Consider the following 17872-nt stretch of genomic DNA (forward strand, 5'->3'; position numbering starts at 1 on the left):
TCAGTAAGTTTTATGTTGGTATAATCTTGTCCGGTCCTATCAAAACAACTGTTGACCGCCAGACAACTGAACACAACCGACTGACCGACAACAGTCAAAGTCAGTCAAAGTCTCTAGCAGCAGTACAAACATGTGTACAAAACAGATAATTTTGTCTTCAGAAAGATCTACAGACTTCTGTAAAGGTAGTTTGTATCTTATTAACGATTAACTTCACTTTTTGTGTGCCTACAGAACAGCCCAATTTTGTAATTTTACAGAGCACATTGAAAATTCACTTTTGAGGTCCTGAAAACTATGAAGGTTAGTGTAATATTTATCGAGTATGTCTAGGTAAGTAGGAAAAAGCAATAAATTCATGTTTTAAGTTGTATTTTCATGTAAATGAAGCTAAATTATGGGGTTGTTTATGTTTGTTTACATAATCAAGCTAGCAGCACATGATTCCGAACCAATCACGAATATGGTGCTAGCCCAGAAAATATAACAAATCTGATGCGAATCAGATTTGTTATATTTTCTGGCTTAGCACCCGCATCCGATTTGGAATCAGATGATAGCTTGCTGTTGATCGTTTCCAAGCTCCGAGCAAAATTTTTAAACGCGGTCAAGTCAAATTCCGTAATGCAAACCTTCCACATGTTAAAATATGCCCGACCTTCAGAGCAGAGCGTGTCGTAGCATATTTCCACATCTGGTACCAGATAACTGCGCACACCGCTCTCTCCACTAAAGGGGTGAATATGATGGATCCATGATATACCTCTTTATATTAGTTTGAAAATCAAAGGAAAGTATAAATTTTACAACTTAATGAGATTTAAAGACAAAGGAGGAATTTTTGGGATACGAAATTGCGAAATGTTTATCAACGTTATGTAAAAGTAGGAATGTTTTTTGTATGACGATGGCCTGACAGATCTAGAGCTAAATCCTGGTATGTAATACATAATAGCAATTGCTTAGTAAAAGCGCACATTTATGATACAAAAACGGTTCCAGATACCTTTTTCCACTCAATTGTTCTGCTTGCCATTGGGTGAGACAAACGTAACAGAAAGCGTGATTGCACGGTGTTGAGTAAGGATCACGCAAAATCAAATGACATATTGCACATTCGAAATCAGCGCCTTGTTCTTTCTTAACAAGGTCGAAATCATATCCACGGTCTGCTTGAGGATCTTGACCTTCTGCCATTTTCAGAGTTGAGTTGAACTGTTGAATTTCATCTAAGTAAAAATTTCTCAATACACTCAATCAAACCAAGAAACTTGATCAAACTTATAAATAACAAATTTGTAAAAGAATACGTTTAGTTTTGCTTACTTGTTTACTTTGAGTCGTATGAGCTCAACTTTCTTTCAGCTGGCTTTCTTTTTATTTCAAGTGAGGGGATATGGTTTTAATTATAAGAACTTTCTGAACTAGGAATGGATTCTTTAAGATTTTAACCCTTTAACGACTGCGTCTTTTTATTTGTCCGTGCCAAAAATACCGCGGCATTTTGAGTGGACTGTTCTTAAAATACCGAGCCTTTTTGCCTTTTTTTGGAAGTTGGACTAATTGAGGTATGCATTGCAAATTATTTTGTGTCTCAAGTTGAATTACAATTTGAAATTTTACATGAAGACAGTCTGATAGTTTTTTGTTTCCATAGTATAAAAATATTTATAATTCAATACCAAATGTTTTTGGAAATTTGTATTCAAAAATGCTTTTTCCATTTTGGCGAGATCGCATGTTGTCTCAAAGTATAGCTTTAAGGAGAACATTCTCCCTTTAATGCTAATAGTAATACGTATTTTCAGACAGGCACAATAGAAAATCATGATACTCATGATATTCTTGATATTCATGACGTAATGTTTTATACGGAAGCACCCCAAAAGGAGCGGGTGTTTGCTACTCAGTGCCGTAGAAAGCATTTTCATATTGGGGGGGCTGAAGTTTAGTGACACCGCGAGGGCCAACCATGGTTTGGCCCGAGGGGGGATTTTGAAAATTTGAGCTCTAGATTGCTTAAAAATACACTCAAAACATACACATAAAGACAATTATGACAATTATGATTGCATTTTGCAAAATAACCATTTTTGAAAAAATTATTGGGGGGGCATAGCCCCCCCTTGCCCCCCCAGTTACTACGGCACTGCTACTAATTTTAAATTTAAACAATTAAACTAGTGGTTAATGCACGGGCTATTTTGTATGCTTCCATAGTGTAAAACATTACGTCATGAATACCATTTGAGATTTTTCAAACCGACCGCTGCGATGGAGTGTTGGTGAGAGAAGGGAGACGATGAGAGAAGTGTTGCTATTTATAAGTCATACTTCATTGCAGAGGTCTCCGTACGGAAATTTTTTTTATTAAACAGACAATGTGCACAGAGTGTACTACGAAGCAATAAACCTGAGATACCCTTTGGTACAAATTTCGAGCTTAGATATCCAGGCTAATATAATTGTTCTCTGGTAAAAATGTTTAACATATTCTCTTAAAAACTAGTTTTAAAGGTTTCAAGATAATCTTATAGATCGAAGGTCAATTTTACCTGATTTTTGGACTTTAAATCGATCGGTTAAAAGAAAAAAATCTAAATAAGGAAAAGTCATTTAAAAGAAAAAGCGTACCAATTTTCATCCAAATCTCCAACAAAGGTATACTCGTACAAGTACAACCGCAATTATAACGTGTTACAGAAGGTGGCAGTATTTTTTATAACATTTTTATTTTTTCCGTGATGGGTGCTAACAAATTTAAAAAATAGTCCGGTTCATATTTATCTGAAAATTTCCACATTTTGGGGGACAAGCTGGAGTTTTTACAGGCTCTTATTTGATTTGGTTGGTCGTTAACATGTAATAAAAACAATTTTTTTTACTTTTTCTAAAGAACGCGTCGTCTCCATTACTTCATATGACCAATTAGTCAAGTACCTTATTAAAACTCCAGCTCGTCCCACTTTTTGAGATACAGCCAACTCCTTTAATACAAAGGATTTAAAATCGGATTTTCATTATTGTATAAAGCTATAAAAACATAAGTGTAACCATGTGTCCTAATCAAACCACTTTCTTTTTGGTAATGTGCGATCAAACAATCACCAAGATCTTCATAAAATTTTGCATTGTGAAATGTATGCAATCCTTTTCTTCCGATCAAACACATCTCTTTATTTTCGGGTTCTATTTTATCATGACTCAAACAAATCATTTCGCAATTTGGTTTAAAGGTTTTATGTCTTATGATGCTATCGTTGACATACTTGTCTCTTTCTTGACTTTTCTTTTCACTGAGTTCTTCAAATTCTCTTCTCCCGATGTATTTTAATTTGAAGGAATCACCCGGTATGAAAATTCTCATAAAGAAAGTTTTTCCTTGGTCAGGTGTCCACCACTCGTTGTTTTTCAACAGACTGTTCCACTCAATCCAATCATAATTCAAAATTTGGTAACTTAATACATTTGGTTTCAGACTGTTTTAACCGATCTTCCAATTGGTCGATTCTATTATTTGCCTCTTCCAGTTTTCCTTCCAACTCTTCATTCTTTTGTTTTGTGGTTTTGTAATCATCTAACATCATCAGTTGATGCTCAACAACATTCTCCTTGTGGTGCTCCTTCATTTTCCCACGCTCAACCTGAAATGATCGAAATTATAAGACATTCAATTCAGTCTCAATAACTTTTTTAGCGAATGCAAATCTTTTTGAATAATGGTATCGTTACTGCAGTTAACTCTCTCTAATTCGATATTCAAGGGACCAAAAGTTTTATTCAAATTAGGGGACCAATATTTCAGTTCTAATTACAGAAAAATTCGAATACCTTAATTCCATTAATTTTCGCGCAGAATAAGTGCGCGATAATAAAAGGCGCGCGAAAGAGGCCTATTTTCGCGCACTTGGCCGCGCAAAAATTAAAGGATGTGCGAACTAGTAATCGTTCTGAACCTGTAGAAATCTCATCTAAGGACTCTTTTAATAAAATGGGACCTCGATTCATGGTAAATATGCCCCTGGGATGTAAAATCTAGCTTGAATATACACTGAAAGTCGCGCGAAAATTAAGGGAATTAAGGTAATAGAGGTTTGGGCTAGAGAAAGTTGACTTTACTTAAACAAGTTGTTAACAAAGGAATCTGGATAGAATTATTTTGGTTACAAGATTCAATTGACCCAAAATGTCCTCAGCTCTGATTAAGAAAATGCGTGATTTTCCAGGCGGGTGTCATCCTCTAACAATTTGCGTACAAATGTTTTATATTCTATATCAATCAGTAAATTTTGGATCTGTTCATTGCAAGACTGACTGGAAATATTACTGTTTTGAGTATGCACTAAATATCTGTATTCTTACCATTTCATGACAGCCAAGGGGGCGATAATTACATTCAATTTTCTCATAAAGACAATCTTTCAGTAAATGTTGACCAACCTAAATTATAAAATGATAAGAGCACAATAAACGTAGAATTATCAAGAATTATATCTAGCAAAACGAATAGATTTAAAACTAAAAAGATTTTGACCGAAGAAAGGTTTTTAAACAAATTCGACATGATTCTTAGAAAATTCTTAAAATTTTGAAAACTTGAGCCTTGTGATTTTTGAAAAAAGAAATCTGATACTAGAATTGTCTAGATTGCTTTTGTTAGCCAAAGGCAGGGCAAGCAAATTCTTACATCTTTTCGAAGCACTTGAACATTGCATTCATCATTTGAACAAACCACTTTCATCATTGGGCATTCATTGCGATGGTTCTATATTATGAAACGGATATTTGGAATTTTGTAAATAAAAAGCGAGTATTATTTAAAAATCTTCTGACTGACGGTAGCTTTCCGTTCTAGCTTTAGCACTACACTAGAGAGTCAAATTCCACATCAGGAAAAACTTCAGAAACAAATTTTAAAAATATTCTCGAAACTTTTGGTGATATTTTAATAACCAGTATCGCATTCGCGAGGTTCTTTTTTGGGGTCTACATTATTACAGAGTTTCTGGCTCGATTCTCATTGTCGTACAACTTTCAATTTAATTTTTACCTTCATTTCAATAACTGGTTTTGTCAGTTGACAATATCCACACTGTGTTAAACGATATTCACAGTCTCGTTGATGGTTTGGTAAATTTTTTCTCAATTCCATTACCAAACAGCCCTTGTTTTCGCATGGAACTGTTTCATATTGACATCTCATTTGATGATGGCCCTGTAATGTGAAAAGAATATTGGAAAACTTTCTACAGTGTAATCTGAAAGTTTATCATTATTTGCTCTAAAACACAAAAGGGAAAGCTCTTGTTTGAAACGGTGCAGTATTGTAACATTTTCTTATTATCTTCTGTCTGTGTTAGGGAGCTGTCTGTCTGTGTTAGGGAGTGGTCTGTCTGTGTTTGGGAGCTGTCTGTCTGTGTTAGGGAGTGGTCTGTCTGTGTTAGGGAGCTGTCTGTCTGTGTTAGGGAGTGGTCTGTCTGTGTTAGGGAGTGGTCTGTCTGTGTTAGGTAGTGGTCTGTCTGTGTTAGGGAGCTGTCTGTCTGCGTTAGGGAGTGGTTTGTCTGTGTTAGGGAGCTGTCTGTCGTGTTAGGGAGTGGTCAGAAAGTATCTACTAGGGGGTGTGGAGGGTATTTCAAAAAATCAAATAGAACCTCTACACTCTAACTGACTGATTAATAAGGTGAGGGTTATACTTACCTATGGATAAGGGCGACTTGTCACATATAAATCGGGTTTAACTACAACAGTAAATTTCCAGATTGTGAGTGATCCTAAGCCTCAATATCAAAATGTTGTGCACTCATGTAGGGAGGACTACATTATTATATAGAAGGCAGCAAGTGGCTTGATTTCAAACGTACAGGAACAAAGAATTTAGTGACGAAGGAGGTGCGACCATGGTTTGTGCCGACAGGAGAAAATTGATTTTGAACTCCTGATTTCCTTCAAACATAGTTCTTTTTGGACTGATTCTGTCCAGAAATGAGGCTTTCAATGTCTGAATTATATGGAATTTCAAAGTAAAATTTTTCTTTGGATATATCATATCTTAATGTAGTAGGAGTAATATTTTGAGTTCGGTTTAAAGGTTACCATGGTTTGCAACAACAGGAGAAAAATTTCAATTTTCAACCACTTCGCTATAAGCATTATATTTTCAGCTCTTTTTAAAAAGGCTAGATCCCCCTGAAATCCTTCAGCCCCCCTCCCTCTAGTAGATACTTTCTGAACACTCCCTTAGAAACTTCAAAAATAGTCTGAATGGACTGCAACCTGGTTATCTTTGGGTGATTCCAAATCATGTTTTGTTTCTTTTTTACAGTCTGGGATGACATGTCGCTACGTATCAAGACAAAAAAGGCTTTTTAACTCTATTAGCCCCAAGCGGGGGGAGGGGGTAGAATCTACCACGATGGAGTTCTTTTGTGTATATCTCGGAGAAAAATTTTTTAACGACTTGAAACTTTCTGGCTTTTAATAAAATCTTATTAAGAGTACTTGTGTAAAATTTTAGGATCATAGGTCTCCCAGATCAGGTTTTATGACTTTATTGTGAAACATGACATAAAACCCAGCTAAAATCGCTTAAAACTCAAAATTTTAAAGTGCTGATAACTTTTGAACTATTTATTTAATCATTTTCAAATTTTGACACGTGATAGGTATATTGATAATATAGATTTGGAAAAGTAAAAAAAAGAATTTCTTTAGCATCGATTTAAAAAAAATCTTTATTGAAAATGCAAAAGTGGCAAGTATGTTAAAGAACAGCTTTTATCTTTCAGAATCTTCAAACAGAATTTAAATATCTTTACTGTGAAACACATTTTTATAAACCATGTATTTGGGCTTTTTTCTGACAGGTGGAAATGTTATGATGAAGTCCTCGCTTTTTAAGTGACGTCATCGATTTTTTTTCCTTCACGTCATGATGGAGAACATTTTACACCGAGAACGATATTTTGGCCAATCTTTCCAGTGGGAAGGGGTTCAAGTGGAACTGTGAGAAGGGGTGTAATTTTTACTTTCACTTTTTTATAATTTTGATATCCAAACTTATAATTAACTCAATAGCTAACCTGATAATCAATAATTTTTCCTTGCCATTTGCAGCCCATTTCATGTTTTTTACACTTGACATCTAGACTCGTTTTGACCATTCGATCAATCACTCCTTCGCGATGAATCTAAAAAATGAGAGTACATAGCAAGTAAAAAATAAATGAAAATATTTCGTTTGCGAGTGGCAAGGCTAAAAATGTTGTTTACAGGGCTACAATTTTTCTTCCCCTAGATGTACTCGTATTCTAGTCTAGATCTAATCGTTTTCTAGATCCTTTCAGTGCACTTTGAGAAGCCTAAAAACTTACCCTTAAGCTTGGTTCCCACTGGGCGATAAGAAGCGATAGAAAGCGATAGAAAGGGAAAATATTTTTTTTCAATTTTCAATGGAAACATTGCGATAACTTTCTGTCGCCTTCCATCGCTTTCTATCGCCAGAATAAAAAGATGAAAAAGTTTTCATATTTATCGCTTTCTATCGCCTAACATAAAAGAGTTCCGACAATTTTTGAACATAGATTCTCAAAGTAATGATTTTTTTCGGGAAAAAAAATTCAAAACAAAAGTGTGTGATATGAGAGTTTCTCTTAATTTTGTTCTGCTATTTGAGTACGTACTGCAACGAATAAAAATATAACAGACATGACCAAACGACAGCTTACTACAAAAAAATTGAAATATATGAAAGAATGGCTTCTTCATCTGATGATGAATCCATATTCCAGGGGGGGGCAGTGGGTTTACCAACTGACGGTATGTGCGGCGAAATAAATGGCTTTTAGAATTGCACCCTTACAGCGCAGAAAAAATCGGTGAAATTCATACCCTTACAGTGCATTTTTTCAAATTTCAAACTCTTTTAGAGCAAAAAAATCAAGATTTTTGAGCAAAAATTTGCAATTCCTAGATTTGCTGAAATTTCCACCCATACAGTGCATTTATCAAAAGTCCATCCTTACAGTGCATTTCTGATATTTTGAAAAACATACCCTTAACCGCTGCACATACCCGTCGGTCAATTTGCCTGACTGCCCCCCCCCCTCTCCGGATCCATATTTATTCGCTTGATTTCTTTCTGCTCGTAGTTTAAGTTTTTCTCTTCTAATTTTTCAAAAACATCTGTTTTTTCATATTTCCATCGCTTGCTATCGCTTTCTATCGCTTTCTATCGCTTTCATTTTGAGAAGTTATCGCTTTCTATCGCTTCTTATCGCCCAGTGGGAACCAAGCTTTAAGGGCTGCAACTACGCTAGGTCATCACCTCCTCCTAGGGATTCGATTCTTTAGGGGAACTGTTTTGTGTGCTTTTCTATTTTCGCTCATATAAGAAAATTATCAAGAATCTAAACAGAGGAGTAGAAAGCCTTTTGAAAGATTATTTATACCTTTTCTGGGTTATAAACGGTATTACAATTTGGACACGTTACCGGTCTAAAATATTGAAAAGAAATTAATACATTCAATCTCTTAAAAGGTCATCTGTGCACACCGCCATCTCCACTAAAGGGGTGAATGTGATGGAGCCATGATATACCTCTTTATATTAGTTTGAAAATCAAAGGAAAGTATGAATTTTACAACTTAATGAGATTTAAAGACAAAGGAGGAATTTTGGGAGACGAAATTACAGAATGTTTATAATTATATCAACCATTATTTCAATATTATGTAAAAGTAGGAATGTCTTTTGTATGACGATGGCCTGACAGATCTAGAGCTAAATCCTGGTATGTAATACATAATAGCAATTACTTAGTAAAAGCGCACATTTATGATACAAAAACGGATCCAGATACCTTTTTCCACTCAATTGTTCTTGTTGCCATCGGGTGAGACAAACGTAACAGAAAGCGTGATTGCACGGTGTTGAGTAAGGGTCACGCAAAATCAAATGACATATTGTACATTCGAAATCTACGCCTTGTTCTTTCTTAACAAGGTCGAAATCATATCCACGGTCTGCTTGAGGATCTTGACCTTCTGCCATTTTCAGAGTGTAGTTGAACTGTTGAATTTAATTCCCGTAAATATTTCTCAATACACTCAATCAAACCAAGAAACTTGATCAAGCTCGTAAATAACAAATTTGTAAAAGAATACGTTTAGTTTTGCTTACTTGTTTACTTTGAGTCGTATGAGCTCAAATTTCTTTCAGCTGGCTTTCTTTTTCTTTCAAATGAGGGGATATGGTTTTAATTATAAGAACTTTCTGAACTTGGTAGGGATTCATTAAGATTTTAACCCTTTAACGACTGCGTCTTTTTATTTGTCCGTGCCTAAAATACCGTGGCCTTTTGAGTGGACTGTTCTTATAAAATACCGAGCCATTTTATGTCGCGCCGAATTACTTTTTATTACCAACTTTTTTTTCGACACCAACTTTTTTTTTCGACACCAACTTTTGTTTTTCGACACCAACTTTTTTTTTTTCGACACCATTTTTCTTCCTTCCTACCAACTTTTATTTTCTGATACTAACTCTTGTCTCGATTACCTGGCCAACGTTAATTACTCAAAGTGTAAAAAAAAGGCCTTTACGTTTTATATAAGCGGGCATCCGATGATCATAGATTTCTGTAAAGCCCGAAGGGCTAGATGGAGTGCTTTAAGCTCTTCCAAGCAAAAAAAATGAACGATTGGAAAAATTTCTGCTACTGTTTCCGAAAATCCGCAAAGCTTCTGATTGGTCAAGCGCTGAAATTCTAATTTAATATGTCACGTGACTTATTCGACACACTTTTCAGCAAAATTAAGCACGTAATCTAGCTAGCCCTTCGGGGCTACATCATTGCCGATCATTCATTCTGCTCTAAAAAGGCGGCGCGATTGGGTGTGATGATCATTGAGTTTCAAGTCCGAAGGGCTAGAGGCGAATCATTAACCCTTCTCAGATAAGAGAAATTGAAGCTACTTATTTCCCAGCTACTTATTTTCCTAAACGCGCATAGAACGCACCACAATCATGACGACGAATTGTATCTAGTGATTCTTTTGTTTTGGAGGACTACATTTTGTGAAATCTAGCGATAGGGAAAAACAACAGAAAAAAAACAAACAGAAAGTTCACAAACCAAATTTGACGTAAAACACAAAGCTTCTTAACTATAAGGAATGACTTCGAGTTCAACCAAAACAAACTTACAGACTTCGTCCTACTAGTCAGAGTCAGTATTCGTGCTGGTGTTTCAGATTTTTCTTTTTTCAATTCCATCTGGAAAAGTTTCACATGGCGGGCAATTTGTTAAAGCCCCAGACACACATTATATTAATCAGGTTGGGTGGACGAGACAATAACCAAAAAGGTTGACTTCGTAAAAGTGAAGTTTCGTATCCGGGTCTCGAAAAAAAAAGTTGGTTTCGGAAAAAAAAGTTGGTGTCAGAAAAAAAAGTTGGTATCGGAGAAAAGAATGTATGAAAAAACATGAAGTAAATCGCAAAAAGCGAAAAGTTGGTATCAGAAAAAAAAAATTGATGTCAAAAAACAAAAGTTGGTGTCGAAAGCAAAAAGTTGGTGTCGAAAAAAAAAAGGTGGTGTCGAAAAAAAGTTGATAATAAAAAGTAATTCGGTGCGCCATACCATTTTGGCTTTTTTTTTGAAGTTGGACTAATTGAGGTATGCATTACAAATTCTGTGTCTCAAGTTGAATTACAATTTGAAATTTTACATGAAGACAGTCTGATAGTTTTTTGTTTCCCTATATAAAAAATTTTATCATTCAATGTCAATTATTTTTGGAAATTTGTATTCAAAAATGCTTTTTCCATTTTGGCGAGATCGTATGTTGTCTCAAAGTATAGCTTTAAGGAGAACATTCTCCCTTTAAAGCTAATAGTAATACGTATTTTCAGACAACCACAATAGAAAATCATGATACTCATGATATTCTTGATATTCATGACGTAATGTTTTATACGGAAGCACCCAAAAAGGAGCGGGTTTGCTACTAATTTTGAATTTAAACAATTAAACTAGTGGTTAATGCCCGGGCTTTTTTGTATGCTTCCATAGTGTAAAACATTACATCATAAATACGATTTGAGATTTTTCAAACCGACTGCTGCGATGGAGTGTTGGTGAGAGAAGAGAGACGATAAGAGAAGTGTTGCTATTTATAAGTCATACTTCATTGCAGAGGTCTCCGTACGGAAATTTTTTTTATTAAACAGACAATGTGCACAGAGTGTACTACGAAGCAATAAACCTGAGATACCCTTTGGTACAAATTTTGAGCTTAGATATCCAGGCTAATATAGTTGTTCTCTGATAAAAATGTTTAACGTATCCTCTTAAAAACTAGTTTTAAAGGTTTCAAGATAATCTTATAGATCGAAGGTCAATTTTACCTGATTTTTGGACTTTAAATCAATCTTCCCGGTTAAAAGAAAAAAATCTAAATGAGAAAAATTCATTTCAAAGAAAAAGCGTACCAATTTTCATTCAATTTCCAAAAAGTATCAACAAAGGTATACTCGTACAAGTACAACCGCAATTATAACGTGTTACAAAAGGTGCCATTATTTTTTATAACATTTTGATTTTTGATGGGTGTTAAGAATCTAAAAAATAGTCTGGTTCATATTTATCTAAAATTTTTCACTTTTTGGGGGACAAACTGGAGTTTTTACAAGCACTTATTTGATTTGGTTGGTCGTTAACATGTAATAAAACCAATTTTTTTTAACTTTTTCTAAAGAATGCGTCATCTCCATTACTTCATATGACCAATTAGTGAGGTACCTTATAAAAACTCCAGCTCTTCCCCGCTTTTTGAGACACAGCCAACTCCTTTACAAAGAATTTTAAATCGGATTTTCATTATTGTATAAAGCTATGAAAACAGAACTTCTTAAATATGTCTCAATCAAACCACTTTCTTTTTGGTAATATGCGATCGAACAATCACCAAGATCTTCAGAAAATTTTGCATCGTGAAATATATGACATCCTTTTGTTCCGATCAAACACATCTCTGCATTTTCAGGTTCCATTTTATCATGACTCAAAGAAATCATTTTGCAATTTGGTTTTTGAAAGGTTTTATATTTTATGATGCTATCCTTGCAATAAAAGCCTCTTGCTCTACTTTTCTTTTCACTGAGTTCTTTAAATTCTCTTCTCCCGATGTATTTTAATTCGAAGAAATTACCCGGTATGTCGATTCTCATGAGGAAAGTTTTTCCTTGATCAGGTGTCCACCACTCGTCGGTTTTCAACTGATTGCTCGACCTAATCCAATCATAATTCAAAATTTCTTGGTTTTTCACAGCTCGGGTGTATGATATAAACTTAAAAGGTACATCTAAATCCTGAACTCCTTGTTTAGCAACCATTTGTTTGTGTTTTTTTAAAAGGTGATTAATTTGAGTATTGGTCAATGTTGAATCAGAACCTTCTTGAGTTTGAAAATAAAATTTAATCCAATAGCTAATTGTATCAACAATCGAAAACGTATTTTGATGTAACTTAATACATTTGGTTTCAGACTGTTTTAACCGATCTTCCAATTGGTCGATTCTTTTATTTGCCTCTTCCAGTTTTCCTTCCAACACTTCATTCTTATGTTTTGTGGTTTTGTAATCATCCAACATCATCAATTGATGCTCAACAACATTCTCCTTGTGGTGCTCCCTCATTTTACCACGCTCAACCTGAAATGATCGAAATTTTAGGACAGTCAGGCCTCTATAACCTTCTTAGCGAATAATTGTTTCTGTGGTTTTTTGAGTATGTACTGAATATCTGTATCCTTACCATTTCATGACAGCCAAGGGCGCGATAATTACATTCAATTTTCTCATAAAGACAATCTCTCAGTAAATGTTGACCAACCTAAATCATGAAATGATAAGAGCAAAGTAAACTTAGAATTATCAAAAATTATATCTAGGAAAACGAATAGATTTAAAACTAAAAATATTTTGACCGAAGAAAGATTTGAAAAAAATTAACGCTCCGCATAATTCTTGGAAAATTCTTAAAATTTTGTAAACTTTAGCCTTGTGATTTTTGAAAAAAGAAATCTGATGCTAGAATTGTCTAGATTGCTTTTGTTAGCCAAAGGCAAGGCAAGCAAATTCTTACATCTTTTCGAAGCACTTAAACATTGCATTCATCATTTGAACAAACCACTTTCATCATTGGGCATTCATGGCGATGGTTCTAAATTATGAAATAGATATTTGGAATTTCGTAACTAAAAAGCAAGTATTATTCAAAAATCTTCTGACGGACGGAAGCTTTCTGTTCTAGCTTTTACACTACACTAGATAGTGAAATTCCACATCAGGAAAAACTTCAGAAACAAATTTAAAAAATATTCTCGAAACTTTTGGTGAGATTTTAATCAGTATCTCATTTGCGAGGTTCTTTTTTGGGGAGGTTTACATTATTTCAGAGTTTCTGGCTAGAATGTCATTGTCTTACAGTTTTCGATCTAATTTTTACCTTCATTTCAATAACTGGTTTTGTCAGTTGACAATATCCACACTGTGTTAAACGGTATTCACAATCTTGTTGATGGGTTGGTAAATTTTTTCTCAATTGCATTTCCAAACAGCATGTTTTCGCATGGCACTGTTTCATATTGACATCTCATTTGATGTTCCTGTAATATGAAAAGAATATTGGAAAACTTTTTACACAATTTATTTATTCATTTGAAATGATGCAATATCATAACACTTGTCTGTCTGTCTGTCTGTCTGTCTGTCTGTCTGTCTGTCTGTCTGTCTGTCTGTCTGTCTGTCTGTCTGTCTGTCTGTCTGTCTGTCTGTCTGTCTGTCTGTCTGTCTGTCTGTCTGTCTGTCTGTCTGTCTGTCTGTCTGTCTGTCTGTCTGTTGTCTGTCTGTCTGTCTGTCTGTCTGTCTGTCTGTCTGTCTGTCTGTCTGTCTGTCTGTCTGTCTGTCTGTCTGTCTGTCTGTCTGTCCGTGTTAAAAACTTCACCTCTTTTGGTGAATCCAAATCACGGCGTCTTTTTACGGCCTGGGATGAGCTGTTGCTCCGAAACAGACAAAAAAGGCTTTAGTTACTTAATAACTTTGCAATCAAAGGTCTAGTAAATTATGTCACGAACATCACTTGTCTCGTTTTGAAATTATTTCCAAGGTGATTAAACTCCCAGCGGATTTAATTAATACTACTTTCTATTTATTAAAAAAGTCATGTCTCAATTGTTTGAATACGAGGCAAGTGATGTTCGTGACGTAATTTCTGAAAAGATCTATTTATGCCTCCTTCTCACAGACCCGGTAGGATTTTTACAGCCCAGTGGGGGTAAAAATATCGGACTGATTCTCGATGGGGATCGGTATTCCTATATTTTTTATGTCTGGGAATTTCAATTCTTTGGACACCTTTGACTGGGACAATTTTCCCCAAAAAACTATTTGCAAGAGTTAGTCAAATATATTACTGCCAAAACATATGTATTAAAACATGTAGCTAACCGGGGGGGGGGGGGTCAGTGTACCAGAAGGTGGCATGTATCCTGGGGTGGGTGGGTGTTTGAGAAAAAAATTTGTCATGTACTATCTGTGTACTATAATTGGGGTGTTGGGTCCAAAATCGATTTTGATTTTTACTACCTGTGTACCAAAATAGGGGTGTTGGGCCCAAAATCGATGTTAACAGTATGGAAACAAAAAGGTTCAGAAATTATCTGCTAAAATAAAAATGTAAAGTTGTTCTATTATAAATTGATCAAGCCAAGTTTGTCCAAGATCATTCTTCCAAACTTCTTGGAATGAATTGAAATCCTACCAGATCCCACTGAAATGAAGGTTTATCGAGTCAATGTAAACATTGGAACATTCAAATTCGAACATTCGAACATCAGAGGTGCCAACTCTCACGCATGGGGTGTGAGACTCGCGCATTTCCACATGGTCTCACGCAATTTTTGAAAGGTTTGATTTCTCACGCATTTTGGATTTTTGAGAAAAATTCTCCTGTTTTTCCGATTTTTGGAAAAACTTTTTCCCGATTTCCCAATTTTTGTAAAAATGTTTACCCGATTTTCCGATTTTTTCCAGGTAGTACCCAGTAGTAAATGGGGGGTATGGGGTGGTTTGGGTTTTTTCCAGGTACTACCCGGTAGTAAATAGGGGGTATGGGGTGGTTTTTGGATTTTTCAATGTAGTATGGTGTACTTCAGGGGTGGGTGGGTGTCAAGTTTTGAAAAAATACCTTGTAGTACACATACATGCTGCCTTCTAGTACACTGACCCCCCTTGAGCTAACACACTCTCAAAGTCAAAGAACGTAAATAGCATAATATTTAGCAGCGAGGATAAGTTTATTCGATTATTTTCAGTTGGGGACAAAGATTGGAGTATAATTTTACACCAAGGACGATATTTTGGCCAATTTTTCCTGTGCGAAGGGATTACAGTGGAACTGTGAGAAGGGGGTGTACTTTTTACTTTCACTTTTTTACAATTTTGATATCTAAACTTATATTCACTCAATAGCTTACCTGATAATCAATAATTTTTCCTTGCCATTTGCAGCCCATTTCATGTTTTTTACACTTGACATCTAGACTCGTTTTGACCATTCGATCAATCACTCCTTCGCAATGAATCTAAAAAATGAGAGTACATGACAAGTAAAGAATTAATGAAAATATTTCGTTTGCGAGTGGCGAGGTGGACGACTAAAATGTTGTTTACAGGGCTACAATTTTTCTTCCCCTAGATGTAATCATATTCTAGATCTAATCGTTTTCTAGATCCTTTCAGTGCACTTTGAGAAGCCTAAAAACTTACCCATAAGGGCCGCAACTACGCTAGGTCGCTTACATTGAGTGCCTCCCCATCACCTCCTCCTAGGGATTCGATTCTTTTAGGGGAACTGTTTTGTGTGCTTTTCTATTTTTGCTTATATAAGAGAATTATTAAGAATATAAGCAGAGAAGTAGAAAGTCTTTTGAAAAATTATTCATACCTTTTCTGGGTTATAAACGGTATTACAATTTGGACACGTTACCGGTCTAAAATATTAAAAAGAAATTAATACATTCAATCTCTTAAAAGGTCATCTGCGCACACCGTCCTCTCCACTAAAGGGGTGAATGTGATGGAGATATGATATGTCTCTTTATATTAGTTTGAAAATCTAAAGAAAGTATAAATTTTACAGCTTAATGAGATTTAAAGACAAAGGAGGAATTTCGGGAATCTAAATTGCGAAATGTTTATAATTATATCCACCTTATTTCAACATTATGTAAAAGTAGGAATGTTTTTTGTACGAGGATGGCCTGACAGATCTAGAGCTAAATCCTGGTATGTAATACATAATAGCAATTACTTAGTAAAAGCGCACATTTATGATACAAAAACGGATCCAGATACCTTTTTCCACTCAATTGTTCTTGTTGCCATTGGGTGAGACAAACGTGACAGAAAGCGTGATTGCACGGTGTTGAGTAAGGATCACGCAGAATCAAATGACATATTGCACATTCGAAATCAGCGCCTTGCTCTTTCTTAACAAGGTCGAAATCATACCCACGGTATGCTTGAGGATCTTGACCTTCTGCCATTTTCAGAGGTGAGTTGGACTTATGAATTTAATCTAAGTAAAAAAAAAATTCAATCAAACTCGTAAATAACAAACTTATAAATATGTTTAGCTTTCCTTGTTTTTACTTTGAGACTGAATAAGCTGAAATTTCGATCATCAGTTTTTAAACTAAATATAATTCTATGAATAATGAATGCCATGAATAAAATACTCTAGATTTCATTCAAAATATTTTTGAATGTGACCACAGCATTTTCTCCTACATATACTTAATAATACAAGCTAATCAAAGGAATCAAATCAATGAAATGGTTATATTCCTGACTTCCCGGGGGGCGTATTGGGGTTACTTAGGCAAATCGAGGGTACGGTATGTGCCGCCCATAAGGGCACCTTTTTTGGATCTCCAAAGTGCCGCTAAGAGTCGGAAAAATCAGAAAATCAAATCCCACTAAGGGTAGAAGAAATAGGAAAAATTCAACTTTTTACCCCCGGAAAGATCGAAATTTGGTCAAAATTGGTCAAATTTGTCCCGATAAGGATCGTAAAATTCACAAAATTTTTCCTTTGTTTTCTCCTTTTTTGTCCCGGTAAGGGTCCAAGGGTCGAAAGTCGGGTGGCACCCCCCTTCAGCTCGCAACCCTAGTATCCCCGGTACCCCCTCCCCCCTCCCGGGCATACTGGACCCTGTTTAAAGGTAATTCTCAAAGAACATTTAATCTTTTATTAATATAATATAAAAATAATTTTAATCAAGTGAATCCCAGCTGAAAGACAGCGTTGTTTGATCGTTGTGAACACCTAATGTTGAAATAACAATTTTTTGTCCTAGAATCAAAATTAATTCTAAAAAAACACATCGTAGCGGTCGGTTTGAAAAATCTCAAATGAGAAAAGACAATGATAACAGACCCTCTCCGGTAATGAATTTAGCTGTAGATACTGGGTCTGTGTACAGACAACACTTACAGGGGAAATGCTGAAAAACTTTGGATTTATATTCTTCAGGGATATCTGTTTTCCAACTGGGATTTACTGATATGAAACTCTTAACAGCATCTGTCTTTTTGGACATCTGGTGTTATTTTTTTGCTTCACGAAATATCACTAACGGTCGCGTACTTGACTGACTAAACAGTCATAACTTCAAGGGTTATTCAAATAATCGGCATTCAATAGGAACCGTTTTAATTGAAAATTTCTTGTTGTATTTATGAATTAATACATTTGTATTCCCGGGAAAAAAGTTTCAAATGAAATTTCTCACAAAAATAAAAACATATC

The 17872-nt window shown here is 35.2% G+C and overlaps 2 protein-coding genes and 1 long non-coding RNA gene across 3 annotated transcripts in view; 1 reads left to right on the forward strand and 2 right to left on the reverse strand.

Moving 5' to 3' along the window:
* The window catches only part of LOC136800103 (dynein heavy chain domain-containing protein 1-like), a 186787-nt gene that overhangs the window by 63880 nt on the left and 105035 nt on the right, over nucleotides 1-17872 (forward strand). The window lies entirely within an intron of this gene.
* On the reverse strand, nucleotides 3438-9049 carry LOC136800080 (TNF receptor-associated factor 5-like). The gene is made up of 7 exons (XM_067056690.1): nucleotides 8859-9049; nucleotides 8448-8493; nucleotides 7080-7187; nucleotides 5051-5215; nucleotides 4688-4765; nucleotides 4363-4440; nucleotides 3438-3644 (listed from the first exon to the last, which is right to left on the reverse strand). The coding sequence occupies exons 1-7, from the start codon at nucleotides 9047-9049 to the stop codon at nucleotides 3438-3440; spliced, it is 873 nt and encodes a 290-aa protein (XP_066912791.1).
* On the reverse strand, nucleotides 12480-13613 carry LOC136800063 (uncharacterized). The gene is made up of 4 exons (XR_010845668.1): nucleotides 13508-13613; nucleotides 13145-13222; nucleotides 12815-12892; nucleotides 12480-12711 (listed from the first exon to the last, which is right to left on the reverse strand). It is a non-coding gene; the product is annotated as an uncharacterized lncRNA (long non-coding RNA).

This window comes from Clytia hemisphaerica, unplaced genomic scaffold, assembly GCF_902728285.1.
Source record: "Clytia hemisphaerica strain Z4C2 unplaced genomic scaffold, Clytia hemisphaerica genome assembly, whole genome shotgun sequence".
Classification (NCBI taxonomy): domain Eukaryota; kingdom Metazoa; phylum Cnidaria; class Hydrozoa; order Leptothecata; family Clytiidae; genus Clytia; species Clytia hemisphaerica.

What these genes read in the sequence shown, in the direction of transcription:
- LOC136800080 (XM_067056690.1), bottom strand. Translation starts at nt 9,049, where the DNA reads ATGGCAGAAGGTCAAGATCCTCAAGCAGACCGTGGATATGATTTCGAC. An exon ending in GAACAATTGAGTGGAAAAAG is followed by an intron (nt 8,494 to 8,858) that starts GTATCTGGATCC and finishes TCAATATTTTAG; the next exon opens with ACCGGTAACGTGTCCAAATT. An exon ending in TTCAAGTGCTTCGAAAAGAT is followed by an intron (nt 4,441 to 4,687) that starts GTAAGAATTTGC and finishes TTTATAATTTAG; the next exon opens with GTTGGTCAACATTTACTGAA.